The sequence below is a fragment of the Bombus fervidus genome, chromosome 6 (assembly GCF_041682495.2).
Source record: "Bombus fervidus isolate BK054 chromosome 6, iyBomFerv1, whole genome shotgun sequence".
Classification (NCBI taxonomy): domain Eukaryota; kingdom Metazoa; phylum Arthropoda; class Insecta; order Hymenoptera; family Apidae; genus Bombus; species Bombus fervidus.
The window spans coordinates 6,885,519-6,899,587 of NC_091522.1; the positions used below are offsets into that span (position 1 = coordinate 6,885,519).

At 37.0% G+C, this 14,069-nt stretch overlaps 1 protein-coding gene across 18 annotated transcripts in view; it reads right to left on the bottom strand.

Moving 5' to 3' along the window:
- The window catches only part of LOC139988064 (probable nuclear hormone receptor HR3), a 136,331-nt gene continuing 122,262 nt past the window's right edge, over nt 1-14,069 (bottom strand). For 12 of the 18 annotated variants that reach the window (XM_072005018.1, XM_072005010.1, XM_072005007.1 and 9 more), the window contains 4 exons: nt 11,498-11,875; nt 9,846-10,118; nt 8,801-9,025; nt 1-8,013 (listed from right to left, as the gene is read on the bottom strand). In XM_072005018.1, the coding sequence (XP_071861119.1) occupies nt 7,754-8,013; nt 8,801-9,025; nt 9,846-10,118; nt 11,498-11,875 (1,136 nt within the window). In that variant the 3' untranslated portion in view covers nt 1-7,753. The remainder of the gene's footprint in view (nt 8,014-8,800; nt 9,026-9,845; nt 10,119-11,497; nt 11,876-14,069) is intronic. The other 6 variants (XM_072005021.1, XM_072005020.1, XR_011800019.1 and 3 more) reach the window with 5 other exon arrangements.

Genomic DNA, 14,069 nt, shown 5'->3' on the forward strand with positions numbered 1-14,069 from the left:
CTCTCTCTCTCTCTCTCTCTCTCTCTCTCTCTCTCGCTTTCTCACTTTCTCTCCTCCATTCGTTTCGTTTTTGTGATCTTTTTGTTTTATTATTTTGTCTCTTAAATCGTACTTCGGTTATCTCCGACGTCTAAGTAATGTAACTGTTTTGTGTACATGTATTTGCGCCTCGTATGTGTGTGTGTTTATTTGTTTGTTTTATGTTATGCGGTACCTGTGTGTTCTGTACGCTGTGTATATATGGGTGGGTTTAGTGGTCGTGGGTGAACGATTACAGGTGGTAATGTATCTTGCACTCGCGCGTACGTGACTGTGTACGTGTTTTTCTTTATCTACAGTTAAACGAATTCTACGCACTTACTCGTTAATCGGCAGAATAATATGCATTTCTTAATTTCGCTACAAGTATATTTAAACCGTCCGAAAACGTGTCAGTCGGCGCACCGTGACGGATTCGCCATCGCTATCGTCAAGCCTTCTTCCTTTTCAATTTGTTTTGTTTCTTGTTCTTCCTCTTTCTTTCATTCTTGCCTTTTTCTATTTTTCTCCTTAACATCCTATAACTTACGTTTAATCTTCATTCTCTCGCTTCCTTCCTCTCCTTATCTTTTCTCACCTTTGTTCTTCTTCCCTCTTTCTTCACGATTCGCTATAACTCTCGCGTCTCCGACGTCTGAATAAGCGATGTCTCGTCTGAGAATACCACGTTTCCCTCTTCTACTTTCAAACAATTGTCGCTACGTTGCCCTTTATTTTATTATTTCGTTATTTCGTTACACCTCCTTTTTTGTCTGCACACGACACGTCGCTCAACTCGGTCGAAGTATACGAAGTGATGATTAAAAGCCGAATAATCCCTTAAGCAGCGCGTCCTTTCGACAATATAATTAAATAGTGAACGCTGTGAACAATAGAAACGTTAATGTAACATGACATGAGTCGCCTATTGTTTTTTCTTTTCTTTTCTTTCTTTTTTCTTTATCTTCGCGAATACAAAAAATGCGCTCGATTATCTCGTTCGACGAACGATGATTCGGACAGCCATAGCCGCCACTTGAGGGATTAAGCGTCACGCTAAATTACAATAAATTGAAGGGGATTTTGTTACGAGACGCGGACGATACTTTACGGTGAAGAAAACTTATCTATAAACTCTGTTTAAATCTATCAACTACGGTCACGCTACGCGGTCTGCTAAGCTGCGCTAAAAATGTGGGACACTTTATAACTGTAAAGTATCGACGCTCCCGATGCGCTACGAAACTCCAACTTAGCGGCTTAAAATCTCGGCTAATTCGACGTTCTCGAGAGCTGGCGTTTGGAATACGCGCAGAAGGAATAATATAGTCGAATAACGGACAGTCAATCACTGTCATTTGTCTTTATCTGACATCACGATGAACGCGAAGTTTGAAAGATATTTATCAACGATGTTTACAAAACAGTCAGATATGTAAGTATTGACATTGCGAAGAATTTAGCAAGGTATTTATTCATCTTTCGATCGAATCAGACTTTAAAATTTTCAACTAACGAAATATTCTATTATTCATTATATATTATTCAGTGATTTCGAGTGTTTAATTCTAATAAAAATTCACGGTTTTCATTCAGAGATTAAGAAGATCAAAACTACAATTTATTCAACTATACAACATCCTCTGCTCAATCGACGACAGTCACAATCTGACGGATTGAAGATGGATCGAATCACGAAGAACGTCGCAACCGCAACTAACTCACGGGGTACACGATCTTGGAGCATGACTTTTTTTTTATAACGGAGCTAGAAGTTTTTCGAGCCATAAATAGAAAGTCGAAAATACAGGACCGACATCATCCTCGATTTGAAAAAATCATCGAGTCACCCGATTGTTGTCGCGTTTTCCTTAAAGCGTCTAACGATAATCGCCAGCAATAACATCTCATCAACGACCCAACCGTTCCCTTTCTGCGATAGAAACGGCCGGCTCTATGTTTAATAACCTAACTAACGAGCTAATGTGTGTGTCTTTAACCGGAATCGTTGATCGCGTACAAAAAACGGACTTAACAGCGAAGTGAAACGTGCGGCCGCAACAAACGACGTCTCTCGAAAAAGAAAAAACCTATTGGTCGTTGATCGTCATCACATTGATACCAAATTCACGAAGTATCTCTTCACGATCCATTTACAGTCCATGTATCGAGCACGGATCCAACGCGATTTCCGTAATATTTCTCGTTGAGAAGTCCGTGCTTCGCTGATAATTCATATTCGTTTGTGATAGCGGACTTTAAAAGATTTCTTTTGTTTCTTATTTTTAGTCATAGCAACGAAAGGAATGGAGATTCATGTACGATCCTATTCTTATCACCATTTCTATTATTTTTTTGCCTTTTCTTCTTTTTTTTTCTTTTTTGAAGATTTAGAAAAATGTTTATTTAACATAAAAATTGACTAGGGGTTTCTATTTGGAGTTTTTAAATGGCGAAGCAGATTTATTTGTTTACACCGTTGTTTCGTGTTACTCATGAAATTTTTAATTTCTATTTCTGGAAGTTCTAATAAACTTACATACGTGATTATTGTATCGAAGATATTGTTACATTGTTGACATTTAGTACAAAATACCTAAAGTAGTCTTTGTCTAGCTGGAAATATTTTGAGAAAGAAAGTGGAGTACACGGCACAACAAGTGTAAACAATCTCGACTGGAATTACGCAATTGGCTTGTAATAACCGAATACAACAAAATCCCTGTATTATATACACTAAATTTCGTATCATCAGTTGTATCACATTAGTATCCAATTATTAACGAAACTTTAATGTGTAACTGATTTTTTTCCATTTTGAATTAAATAGTGTAATATTCAAATTCATAGAAATTTAAAGTTCACTAAACAAATCATTTTTATCAAATTTTCTTCAAATATCGAATTTGTTCAAGAGATTGTTCTAATATTTAAAATTATCGCTCTGAAAATGATCCTATGATTACAACACGACTCAAAGAATGCAAAAAGCAGTCGCTCGTTCCTCACGGAAATCGAATTGGCGCGCGCTCGTTCGTAACACGATAGATGATCAGCCAGTATCGTCTGGCCGACGAAAGCGAGGAAAGCCGGTAACGGTGCGTAAAAACGCTTCGAGAGGCTTCACCGCGGCGATGGATTATTATTTAGTTAAGAAGTACGTGTTTACGTATAAAGAGATGCGTCATACAGTGCCGTACAGTACCAAAATGTTTATAATGCGCACATAATGTTACCTCGATTAATCTCTATCTACGCGCTCGCGCAGGCATCGTGTATGTAAAAGTGTTCCATTTTAGTCGTATTCTTTTTAGTCTCGCTGCAGGTGTGTGTATATCGTGTGTATGTATTCGTGTGCCTGTGTTTCTCGTACTTTTTTTTTCATTTTTATATCCACGTGTTGCGTCCGTGATCCGGCCAGGCCGGTCCAGGGACAAAAGTTCCATTCTTTTCTTTATTTTATCTTTATATATATATGTATATATTGTATATACATATATACATGTATACACACATATATATGTTTCTCTAGCACTTCCCTTTTTATATTTTCATTCTCGCGTTTCACCTGTTTTTTTCTTTTTCTTAAATCTTCTTTTTAAGCACAGGGACCGTCGAATCTTGGTCGTGCCGCCGGAATGTGCTCGTTTTTCACCCTTTTTAATATGTATATATATTTATGGTATATATATGTGTGTGTGTGTGTTTATACATATATAGAGTCTAAAGTAGCTCAGAGGGAACTATGCGAACCACTAACGCGGGAGTTGAACAGCGTGGCCAGTTAGACATCGCGTCGACGTTTTCCCTTATTTCATTCTTCGTGCATACATTCCATTTCCTTCGTTCGTTTCATCTATTTCGTTTTATATAGCGTTCACATCTCGTAACATCGATGCGATCTCCAGCTGATCACAACGTTGATACCTTTTGTCGACGCTATTTCGTTCGGGTAATTCTTTACTTTTGCACCGTTTGCGTTTATTTAAATGTATTCAGTTTCTATGTCGCGAGCGACGACACGACCAACATTCTTTAGTACACGCCAGTCCCCCGTAATATAGATATATGTATATATTGTTATACATGTCGTCCATGGACCGTCCTGGCGGGGCCCTTAATTAACCACTTTTTTTACTTTATTTTAATTAATACAATATATATACTTCTTTATGTATGTATCATCATAACAACCGATATTTCTCAGTTCTCTCTCTCGTTAATTCTATTATCACGCAGCTATCTTTCTCACACACTTCTTTCTCTCGTTCTCTGATACTGCAATTCTTAATTTTCTTTTTAAATTCCTTGTCGTCTGCGGCTGTCTTTCTCTTTCATTCGCTCCATTCGCACGTATTTTTCGTCTCGCTCTCTCCCACACGCACGTAATTGTAACACACTCTTCCTGTCACAAACTCGCACGCTTCGTACACTTTCTCTCGCTATATATAATATATTTTATATCTGTGTGTATATATATATATGTATGTATATATATATACTTCTATATATCTTTCATATATACTTTATGTTGCTTTTTATGTATACTTTATATATAACAATGTTATGTTTATTTAAGGCCCAATACGTTCATTACGAAGGAAATAATCTGCAACAGAAAGGAGACGAATATACGGTTAAACGCTTGTACCTTTTTGCTCCCTGTCGTAAGCACCGCGAGTATAGAACTATTCAGTCGATAAAGACGGGTCCAAGTGTTTCTTTTTTTTTATTTTATGGATGTGTATGTATGTGTATGTGTATGTGTGTGTGTATGTTTTCTTATCCTTTTTCCCTTTTCGTTGCGCCAACTTCCGACGCGGCGACTCCTACCTATCGAGGCTAAAAGAACGCAAGTAGATGCGTCCCGCCATGGTCAGACCGAGCGGAAAAAACCTTCCCTCCGCTCGACTTTTTACAAGATATTTTTTATGATTTTGAATGATTAATATTCTCTATCCAAATTGAATTAGTTATTTGAAGTCATTGGAGTCTTTTCTCTTTTAAGGACAGAAAATATACATCTGGAAGAAATTTTGAAATCAAGAGTAATTCGTGAAAACATATGGTCTATTCATTTTGGACGAAGAATTTTAACAATTGAATTTCTTTTCCTAACATTTTTATCGCAGTGTCTAATTCCATTCGCAAGAATTACATAATTGATTAAAATTTAAAAAGTACAATACTAATACAATAATATAGTGTTATTAATTAATTAATTTCGTTTAAAATTTATTTATTCTTTTCGTAAAAATTATTGAAATCTGTTCTAAATGTTATTTTTTTTCTGTCATCTATTCGTTCTGATTGCCTCGACACGCCCGTTTCCCTACGCTTTCCATTCATTCTGTTCCTCCTACGATCCTGAGTTCGTTTTTGCATGCCATCGTGTCCCGACTCAACGCTCCCTAGGAAGGATCGCTGTAGATCAGAAACAAGTAACTTTCGACTCACGCGCTGAGAAAGCTTGAATTCCATGATTGATTTGGCGAATGCTAGAAGCCTACCGGGTTTTCAAAAACCCTTTGCAAACATCGGAATAAACAAATTAAAAGACACGGCAGATCATTTCGATCATCTCACGCGATTAATTTATACAATATGTACAAACGCAGAGGACGCAATGTTAGTGTCGTGGATATCGTTATACGCATCATATTCGTATCGATTATAGAATGAACCTACGATGAAGAGTAACTAAATTACTCTTGAACGCGAACGAAACGCGTGACGAAAACGATTCTTATATTTCTATCATAATTACAAACTTTCATAGGTTATAAAAAGCACATCACGTAACGATTAAGTCGCTTATAATACTTTATTATTTCTTACAAAATCGTCCCAGGATGAGACGTTTAAACGTGTATAATTCAAAATTCGTTTGCTTTACACAATAACCTGTCGATTTATATAATAACAGCTTAAAAAAAAAAAAAAAAAAAAAAAAAAAAAAGAAACAGTAACGTTTAACGCTCCGTGTGAGAACGTGACAAGCTGAGAATAAGTTAGTTAGCGTCGCGGGTTATTAAAAACTTCGAGAGGAACCCAGAACGCGTACTCAAAGAGACGCGTAAAAAACCCGGTAGACTCTTTACGTCCGTATTTCCCATCGTTTTACCTGGTCGAACGCTCGGTTTTCGTCGCGAACCCTGTATTTTTCTTTCAGAAACACCAAGGTAACTTTCACTTAACAAGTACGATTAATTAATGTTTGCGGAGGAGATTAAAAAAAAAAAAAGAGGAGAAACATCGAAACAGATAAAAGGAAAAAGAAAGGAAGAAGAGGACTTAGCGCGAATTATTCTACGGCATTTTATACATGTCGAAAAAGGAAAAAACAAAACGAGGGCTTTTAAAAAACGGAACGAGGGGAAGATGATAAAAATAAAATAAAAAGAAATGTTAATAAACATAATAATGGTAGCAATAGTAACAGTAACAGTAATAATAATAGTTATAATTATAATATAATAATAATAATCGTAAACGATACTACGCAGTTTCTGATCAAAAAAATACAAGTTACGTGTTCGTTTTCTTTTCTCCCTCTTTCTCTCCTTCTCCTTATTTATAACGACGAATAAAAGTATAGAAAATTAACGAAGAAACTTACAATGACCGCAAGCTAACCGCAGTTACTTGTTTCCCGCTCGAAATCGCCGACTTTTTAAAGCCAGGCCACGCTTTGCATGTAAAATTCAAGATCCGAAGCATAACGAGCTGTAAACGAAGTCGGTTGTTTGGGCAATCGTGAAATCGGGTTGCGCAGGTCTTACAGATAAGATTAAAGATATTCTATTATCTCGGTTACGAAATGGTCATGCTCTATCATCGTTATACATTTTCGTCAATAGGAACGAGACCAAAAAGGAGAATTTATGTACAAAGCTGTATGTGGCCTAACAACCACTTGTTCGACTTCGAATCGCAATTCGCTCGTGTCTACGACTTGATCGAGGATCTTAACTCTCATTGGTTGAATCGGAGGGCTTGAAAGAAAATCGTGCAAGTCACGAGCGAAAATAAATCTTTTTATAACATAAATCCTTTTATACTTAAGCACACAACGATGTCTGTGGACGCTTGATTAAATTACAAAGGCTCTACACGAGCGGGAATTAAATATAATGAACTTTCTCATAAATTAAATCTATCTATATAACACTATCCATTTCCTTATTTATTTAAGCATTCTCATTTAAAGCTATAAAAGCAAACGCGAGTACATAGTATGATTAAAAAAAGAAGGAAGAAAAAAGAAAAGAAAAAGAAGAAGAAAAGATAACTATTTTCTTCGTAATATCCAGTAGACTCGAATTATATGCGAAAACTTGTGTCCTGCTTTTGAACGAACAAGATGTAAGAATTAAAGTACGTATCAAGTATGGAAAAGAAGAACGACAATTGACGGTATCTCATTACTCGCACTAAGTTCTTTTAACCCTTCGACTCTTCGCGTGAGCGCTCGGCCCCCAAAAAGAACGCGCCTCCGGGCGGTTATCAGAGCGACACTTCCTAGGTAGCTTCAACGCCCAACCTCGTAGTAACGTCGTCGTTGATACGCGGTTGTCCGCTTCGTCGTGTCCTCCCCAAAAATGTTATTCGTTTCTTTTTCTCTGTGTTCATTCATTTCCGGACGGTGAAACTCACCTTGACAGAGCAAGGCCCGGCGCTGCTTGCGTACCGCTTTGTTCGTCAACGTCGGGACGCCCTGCGCCGCGTCGATCGTTCAGCTGTCGACGCTGAAAAGCTCTTTGTGAAGGGCCGGGAACTCGAGATGCGGCTGCGACCGTTTGAACTTAGCCAAAGCGTCCATGTGCAACAGAGAAATCTCCCGGAGCTGTGGGATCTTCGCGAGGATCGCGTCGCACACCGTCACGTCGCCCTTTATGGGCGACACGTGGTTACGATCCAGCTCCGACCTGAGCGCCCTGATCACCGCCTGCGACAGTCTCGTGATTTCCGCGAGCCCTTTCAGTCCCGGCCGATCTGAAATTATTTTTGGACCTGTTTATTTCTGGCCATTCCGACCCTCGCCTCCGCGGGGATGTTTAGCGGGATTCAATTCCTTTCGTGGAGGTTGTCGGCTGTTGAGAAGGAGTAGCATGCAGGAATGGTTATTGGGAAGACGGAAGGGAGAGAGGAACGAGATACTTCCGTCGAACGAGTATTTATAAGCGGCGATTAATTGTGTGGAGGAGCGTCGTGACGAAATGGGACGAATTAAGCGGCCTGGGGATAATTGAGGGACCGAGTTCCTGGATAATTTTGGAGAATGAATCAGGAACAAAGGGACAAGAGGAACTTGATATCGTGGCATTTATAGTGTCATGTATGTGCTTTAAATAGGTGGCAACTTTTTTAATCGCTTCAATTAATGGCATTATTTTTAGTTTGTATCTTTCTTAAGTCGAATTTAGATTTTATTGTAGAACTCTGATGCTAACTAGTTAAGAGAATTTTAATACCATCCACTCTATAGCTACTGAATCGATTACCGTCAAAAGTACTTGACTAGAAAGCCAATCCTTTTGACTCCAAGAAGCAAACGATATCAAAGATTATAATTGCATTTATTCTGCTTAATGAGACGCTACTGCTGTTCTTCGTGTTTTTTCTTTCATGTAAAATAGTTCTATGATATATTGCATTGCTAGATGAATACGTAACTATAACAATACCTTTAATTAGTGATAATATTTTTTTAGCGTTATGTGATTGAAAGGAGAAGAAATGCATTCTAAAGTAATAATATAGGGTTCAGAACTTCACTAACCGGGACTAAGAAGAACCGCTGCACTGTAAAGAGCCAGCTCTGTTTCCGTAAGCTTCAATTCGGCAATACTCCTGGCTAACTCAAACACGCAAGAAACAAGTTTCATTTCCGCCGTGTCCGTCGTGTAAAACGCATCCTGTGGTAACATGGTGTCACCGTAGAGGACACAGTTCTGCTGGAGATCGAGGTACCTGCTCATACGTAGCACAGCCAACTCGAAGGAACCTGGGAACGTCATGAGCAATAGTTAATTAATTGAGAAAATTAACATACATAAATGTATTCAACTAAAAGTATATAAGACAATTTTTATAAAATATTTTGATAACAGTAGTTAATTAAATTTTTTTATTAGAATAATGACAAATATTTTCTTGTAATATATATACAGCTTACAAGTAGTTAATGAGTATTTTACAAGTATTTAATAATAACTCTTTACAAAATTTACTTTTATGTCAAAATATAAATTTTACGGTTAATTATAAGCTTTTAAAAAATTTATTATACAATAATTTAAATTTATTATGTGTTGAGTTAACAACTAATCGTCAAACAATGTTTATCTTTAACAAGGTAATCTTTCAATAAGATAAATTTTACTTCATAGAATCTTAACTTTCCTATTAAAAATTTATAAGGTTAATATTGACACAGTTAGTTAGCATTTGTTGAATTTCACTACCTCTTCTCCGATGTTCCTCGATATCTTCAAGTTTTATTTATCTAGTGTTATTCTATTTATAGTAATTTAAACAACCTTAAAAATTGAAACTTTAGTTTAGAACACTAGTGAATGATTGCGTGCATGGGATTAGACTTTTATCTTACACGCCCGTTACGGTTTTTCTTTCTTCCAAGATAAGGCGTGGGACTACGCTAGTATTTATTTAACTCGAGCAATATTTACATCGTTCTATATACCATTTTATGATTTACAATTGAATAAAATCCGCCGCAATTTATTACTGTAACTCTAAACTGCTACTTTCTATTTCTCTATTCTAATATAGTCTGATTACGAATATAAATTCAAATTACTCACCAGCCTTTAGTAGAACAATCTGGTCGTCCTGCGAGAGCTTCATGAATCCAGGAACCATCTTGGCGAACTCGATGATCTGCTGGATAACGGTAGTTAGTTTTTGGGCACACTCGAGCCAAAGCTGCTCGTGCGCCATGTTCTTGTAGTAGATCAATCTGGAGAGGTCGTGCGGCTTCCGGAAAGACTCCTGGATCTGTTCCGTCGACAGCAGACACGTTCTTGCGTGTGCATCCGCTATCGTTTTTGAGAGCAACTCGCTGATCTGTGCCGGATCTACGAAAATCCATCAGGATGTCGGGTTGAAATCTCACTCTTCAACGATTATATTAATAAAAATATCAAGAAAGTAAATACTTAACAGTTACATTCTACTTATTAAAACGACTATACGTTAAGAGATATCACACAGAGAGAAAAATTGTAAATTTTTAAACACGCGTTGCATGAGTCATTAACAAATATAACACAGAGAAAAATATTGTAAATTTTTGAATACGTATAACATGAATCAAATATGTATATGTATAAGCGATAAATGGTTAAAAAATAAAAACACTGCGATTAGTCTTTGCTATTTATGCATTTGTTGCTATCTTTCACATGTTAGAATGCAACGATTCGATATGGGAGAGCACGTTTTCCAGGTTAAGTTCATGTAAGCCAATATGGACCAGCGAAATCTATGGTCGAGTTCGTTGTAGATCTCTATAATTACAGTACTTTCAAACTACATTATCGCTACAGTTACCAGAGCCATTTCACTTCAGCTTTCAAGACGAAGAACTTTAAACGACCTTCTCTTTGCTTCGAAGAATCGCCATGGTGAAATTCAAACCCTTTCATTCAATTCCTCCCCTCAACGATTTAAGTTACCTACTATCAGCCACTCAACTCTTACACTGTTGTCTATAACTTTGGGAACACTGATCAAATACATCTCGTTACTTCTTCGAGTAAGTTTCCAATGTAACTCGTAGATTAAATAGGATAAATATTTGACGTACTCGAGTTGTTAAAAAAATCAAATTTACAATTACAGCTATTAAATAACTAAACGATCAATGTATTTGCTTTCGATATAGCTGATCACAAATTTTAATGATTAGTTCTCCATCGAAAAAACACCAGGAAAGGTAACGCGTTTTTATTACTAATAATTAATGCGAAGAAATTTTTTCATAATTTTCAATACATAGCAATAGTTCAAAAATAAGTAGTTTATACAACGGAATAATATATTTGTATGTACAAATACCGCCCTTAAAAATATATTATATAAATACCATATGTGAAGCTTATTACACAGCTACAAAAATTAAATTCCACATAAACCTATGCTTAATTCCTAACAGTACCTATTTACATTTTCCATACTGAAATTCACTCCGCTATATAAACTCATCCTCTCCGTATATTCATCAATTTTCTCACCTCAAACCCACACCCTCTTCTCTAAACACAGAAAAACTTACTCTCCCGTCGGCGACAGCACGAAAAAGAAACACGAGAACTACCGATCGATTTAATTGACGACGCAAAACAGAAAAAAGAGAATACAAGAATGAAAACGTAAAATAGAAGGAAAAATAAAACACGAACGAAAGAAAAAGCGCGACGCATGCCCATGCAAAGGGACACAAACGTAACCTCACATCTCGCATGGGACATACTGGGCAGACTCGGCACTTCGTCGTCCTCGGATGGATTGCTGACCCTCTGTTGCTGACTGCTCAGAAAGGTCGTCGAGTCGACCATCGTGTACGAGCCGTGGCCCAAGCTGGTCAGTTCGACGGTGGTCTCTTGCTTCACAGCAACGATCCCACCCCCGCTTAGGGAACCGGCACCACCACCGCCACCGGCAGCCGCACCACCGCCGGTGCCAGAACCGCTCCCTCCACCACCCGAGCCACCACCACCGGATCCACCACCGTTACCACCGCCACCACCGCCTCCACCGCCTCCGCCGCCGCTACTACCTCCACCACTACCCCCCGTGCTGCTTCCGGTCGTCGAGGCAGACAGTGACTTCCCTGGTACGCGAAAAGTCAAAGTTCATTCGGTCTCTGTACCTCGCTTGTTTATTTCTTTCTCCCTACTACTACTTCTCTTTCTCCTTTATTTTTCTTTTTCCGTCTGTTATTCTTATTATTCCTGTTACGTTTTATTTTTTTTCTTGCTTTTCCCCCAACGACAAAAGAAATTATGCTACTCAAGGGTTAAGTATAGCAGGTCCTCGAGTTTTGGATCGAATAAAAACTGAGGTGAGGTTTGTTGGCTTGTCGAGATGAGACGAGATTTGGTAGAGGATGTCTAGGGTGGAACGGACGGCGAAGACCCTTCAAGGATGGAATGCGGTTGCGATCGATCCTGCTTTTTTTGGATGGTAGGTAGGGAATTTGGAGATTGTCGCTTCCTGACTATGTGTGTTAGTGAATGTATCTACAGTAAAACCTCGATTATCAGAACATCAATTGGGAAATTGTAAGGGTGGTACCTTGTAAAATTAGAAACAATATATACAAGAGTAAGAAATGAATAAAAAGTTTTGGTTCTATTTAATTATTCATTTTATTCAGAGGAATTAAATTATTCAAATAGCGTGTGTTATTATAAGTTCGAATAATCAAGATTGAGAAAGTAAACAGTGAAATATAAAAGAATTTGTTATTAACACTAGATTTACTAATCTTTAATATATGCCTAAACATGTAATACACGTTACAAAAATAAATAGATACACAGTAGCTAGAAAAAGTATTTGCATGCTATTATATTTAATTGTTATAGCACACTAATTAATTAAGTCAAAATATATGAAATTTCGTATCATATAGTAGTACTTTTATACGACTAAGAAAGGATACTATGAAAATGATATGTATACAGAATCTGATAAAAAGAGCGCTTTGTTAAAAGAAAAAGTAAGTGTATAAATACTTTTTATAGCCACTGTATGTAATCATGTTTCCGTCTCAATAGAAGTAAACATTAATATCATCAAAAACTCATTTTGGCTGGCTCGGTAATTCTAGTGGAATTACCAATTAAAGGGGATATTATATTGTACAAAATGACGAGGTACATGCGTTTATGGGAATAACTTTTTAAACATTTACAAAGATGTTACATTTTGTTGCAACATCATCGCGCTTTTCAAACGGTAAATCAATCGTATCTTTATGTAGCGTTATTTCGTAGCCACCAATATCAATATTATTCACCGAATGCACCGTGCAGTCAACTGGCAGTGATAAACACAGTAATTGTATCAGCCGCGTGCTACTGAAAGAGACCAGTACTACTTGGCGTTGCTTGTTCATCGATTGACATCTTGTTACCTCTCTTTCGTTAACAATAAACTTCAATGGAACTATAAACTCCCGGCTTGGCTCAGATTCAGCTATGTCTGCTACTCGGCCAGATTCACGTTGCATTCGATCAAAATTGAAAATATACATCGCGAGAGATTCGTAGACTGCCGTACGTTGTATCGTAATTCTGGGAATAAATTATCGCAATGCTTAAGCAACTTTATAGATCTTTCATCTAAATATGTAAAACTAGTGGGTCGTTTCTCGTGAATTTGAGGAATGGAAGAAGGCGTTATTCATATTTAAATATTAACTATCAAGTTTTTATATTCAATAAACTAGACTAGTTGAAAAATCTTGTTATTCTGAATAAATTTGACTAGCTTTTTGAACAGGTTTGAAAATAAAATTGTATCGAATCGTAAACAATAAACGGCGTTTCGTTTCGCTGTACGTTCAAAAAAGTAACCAAAGCAGAGGGGAACTTCTATTGAAACGGATAGATTGAAAGCAAGCAGAAAGCAGGACTTCGACCAACGATAATATAAGAAATTCAAACATCGAGTGTTGTAACTTTGTTTCTGACCAATTACCAACAGAGTGCAAACTTTTTTGCGAATAATATGTAAAAAATACAAAATCTCCAAAGTAAAGTATATTCCTTTTTTAATTATCTTTATAAAAATATGAATTTGCATAAATATCCACTATTTCATCATTAATCACAGGATGATCTTTATTTCGAGAAATATTGGGTCGCCCAGAAAGTTCGTTCCGATTTACATTTCGACTCGATATACATTTATTATATTATACAGGTACCATTTTTTTCTACAACCCTTCTACATTTTTTACGCACCTTGAATGTTTCATCTTTTCAGAAGCTGTCAGATTTTTTGGCGAAAAAGTTTTC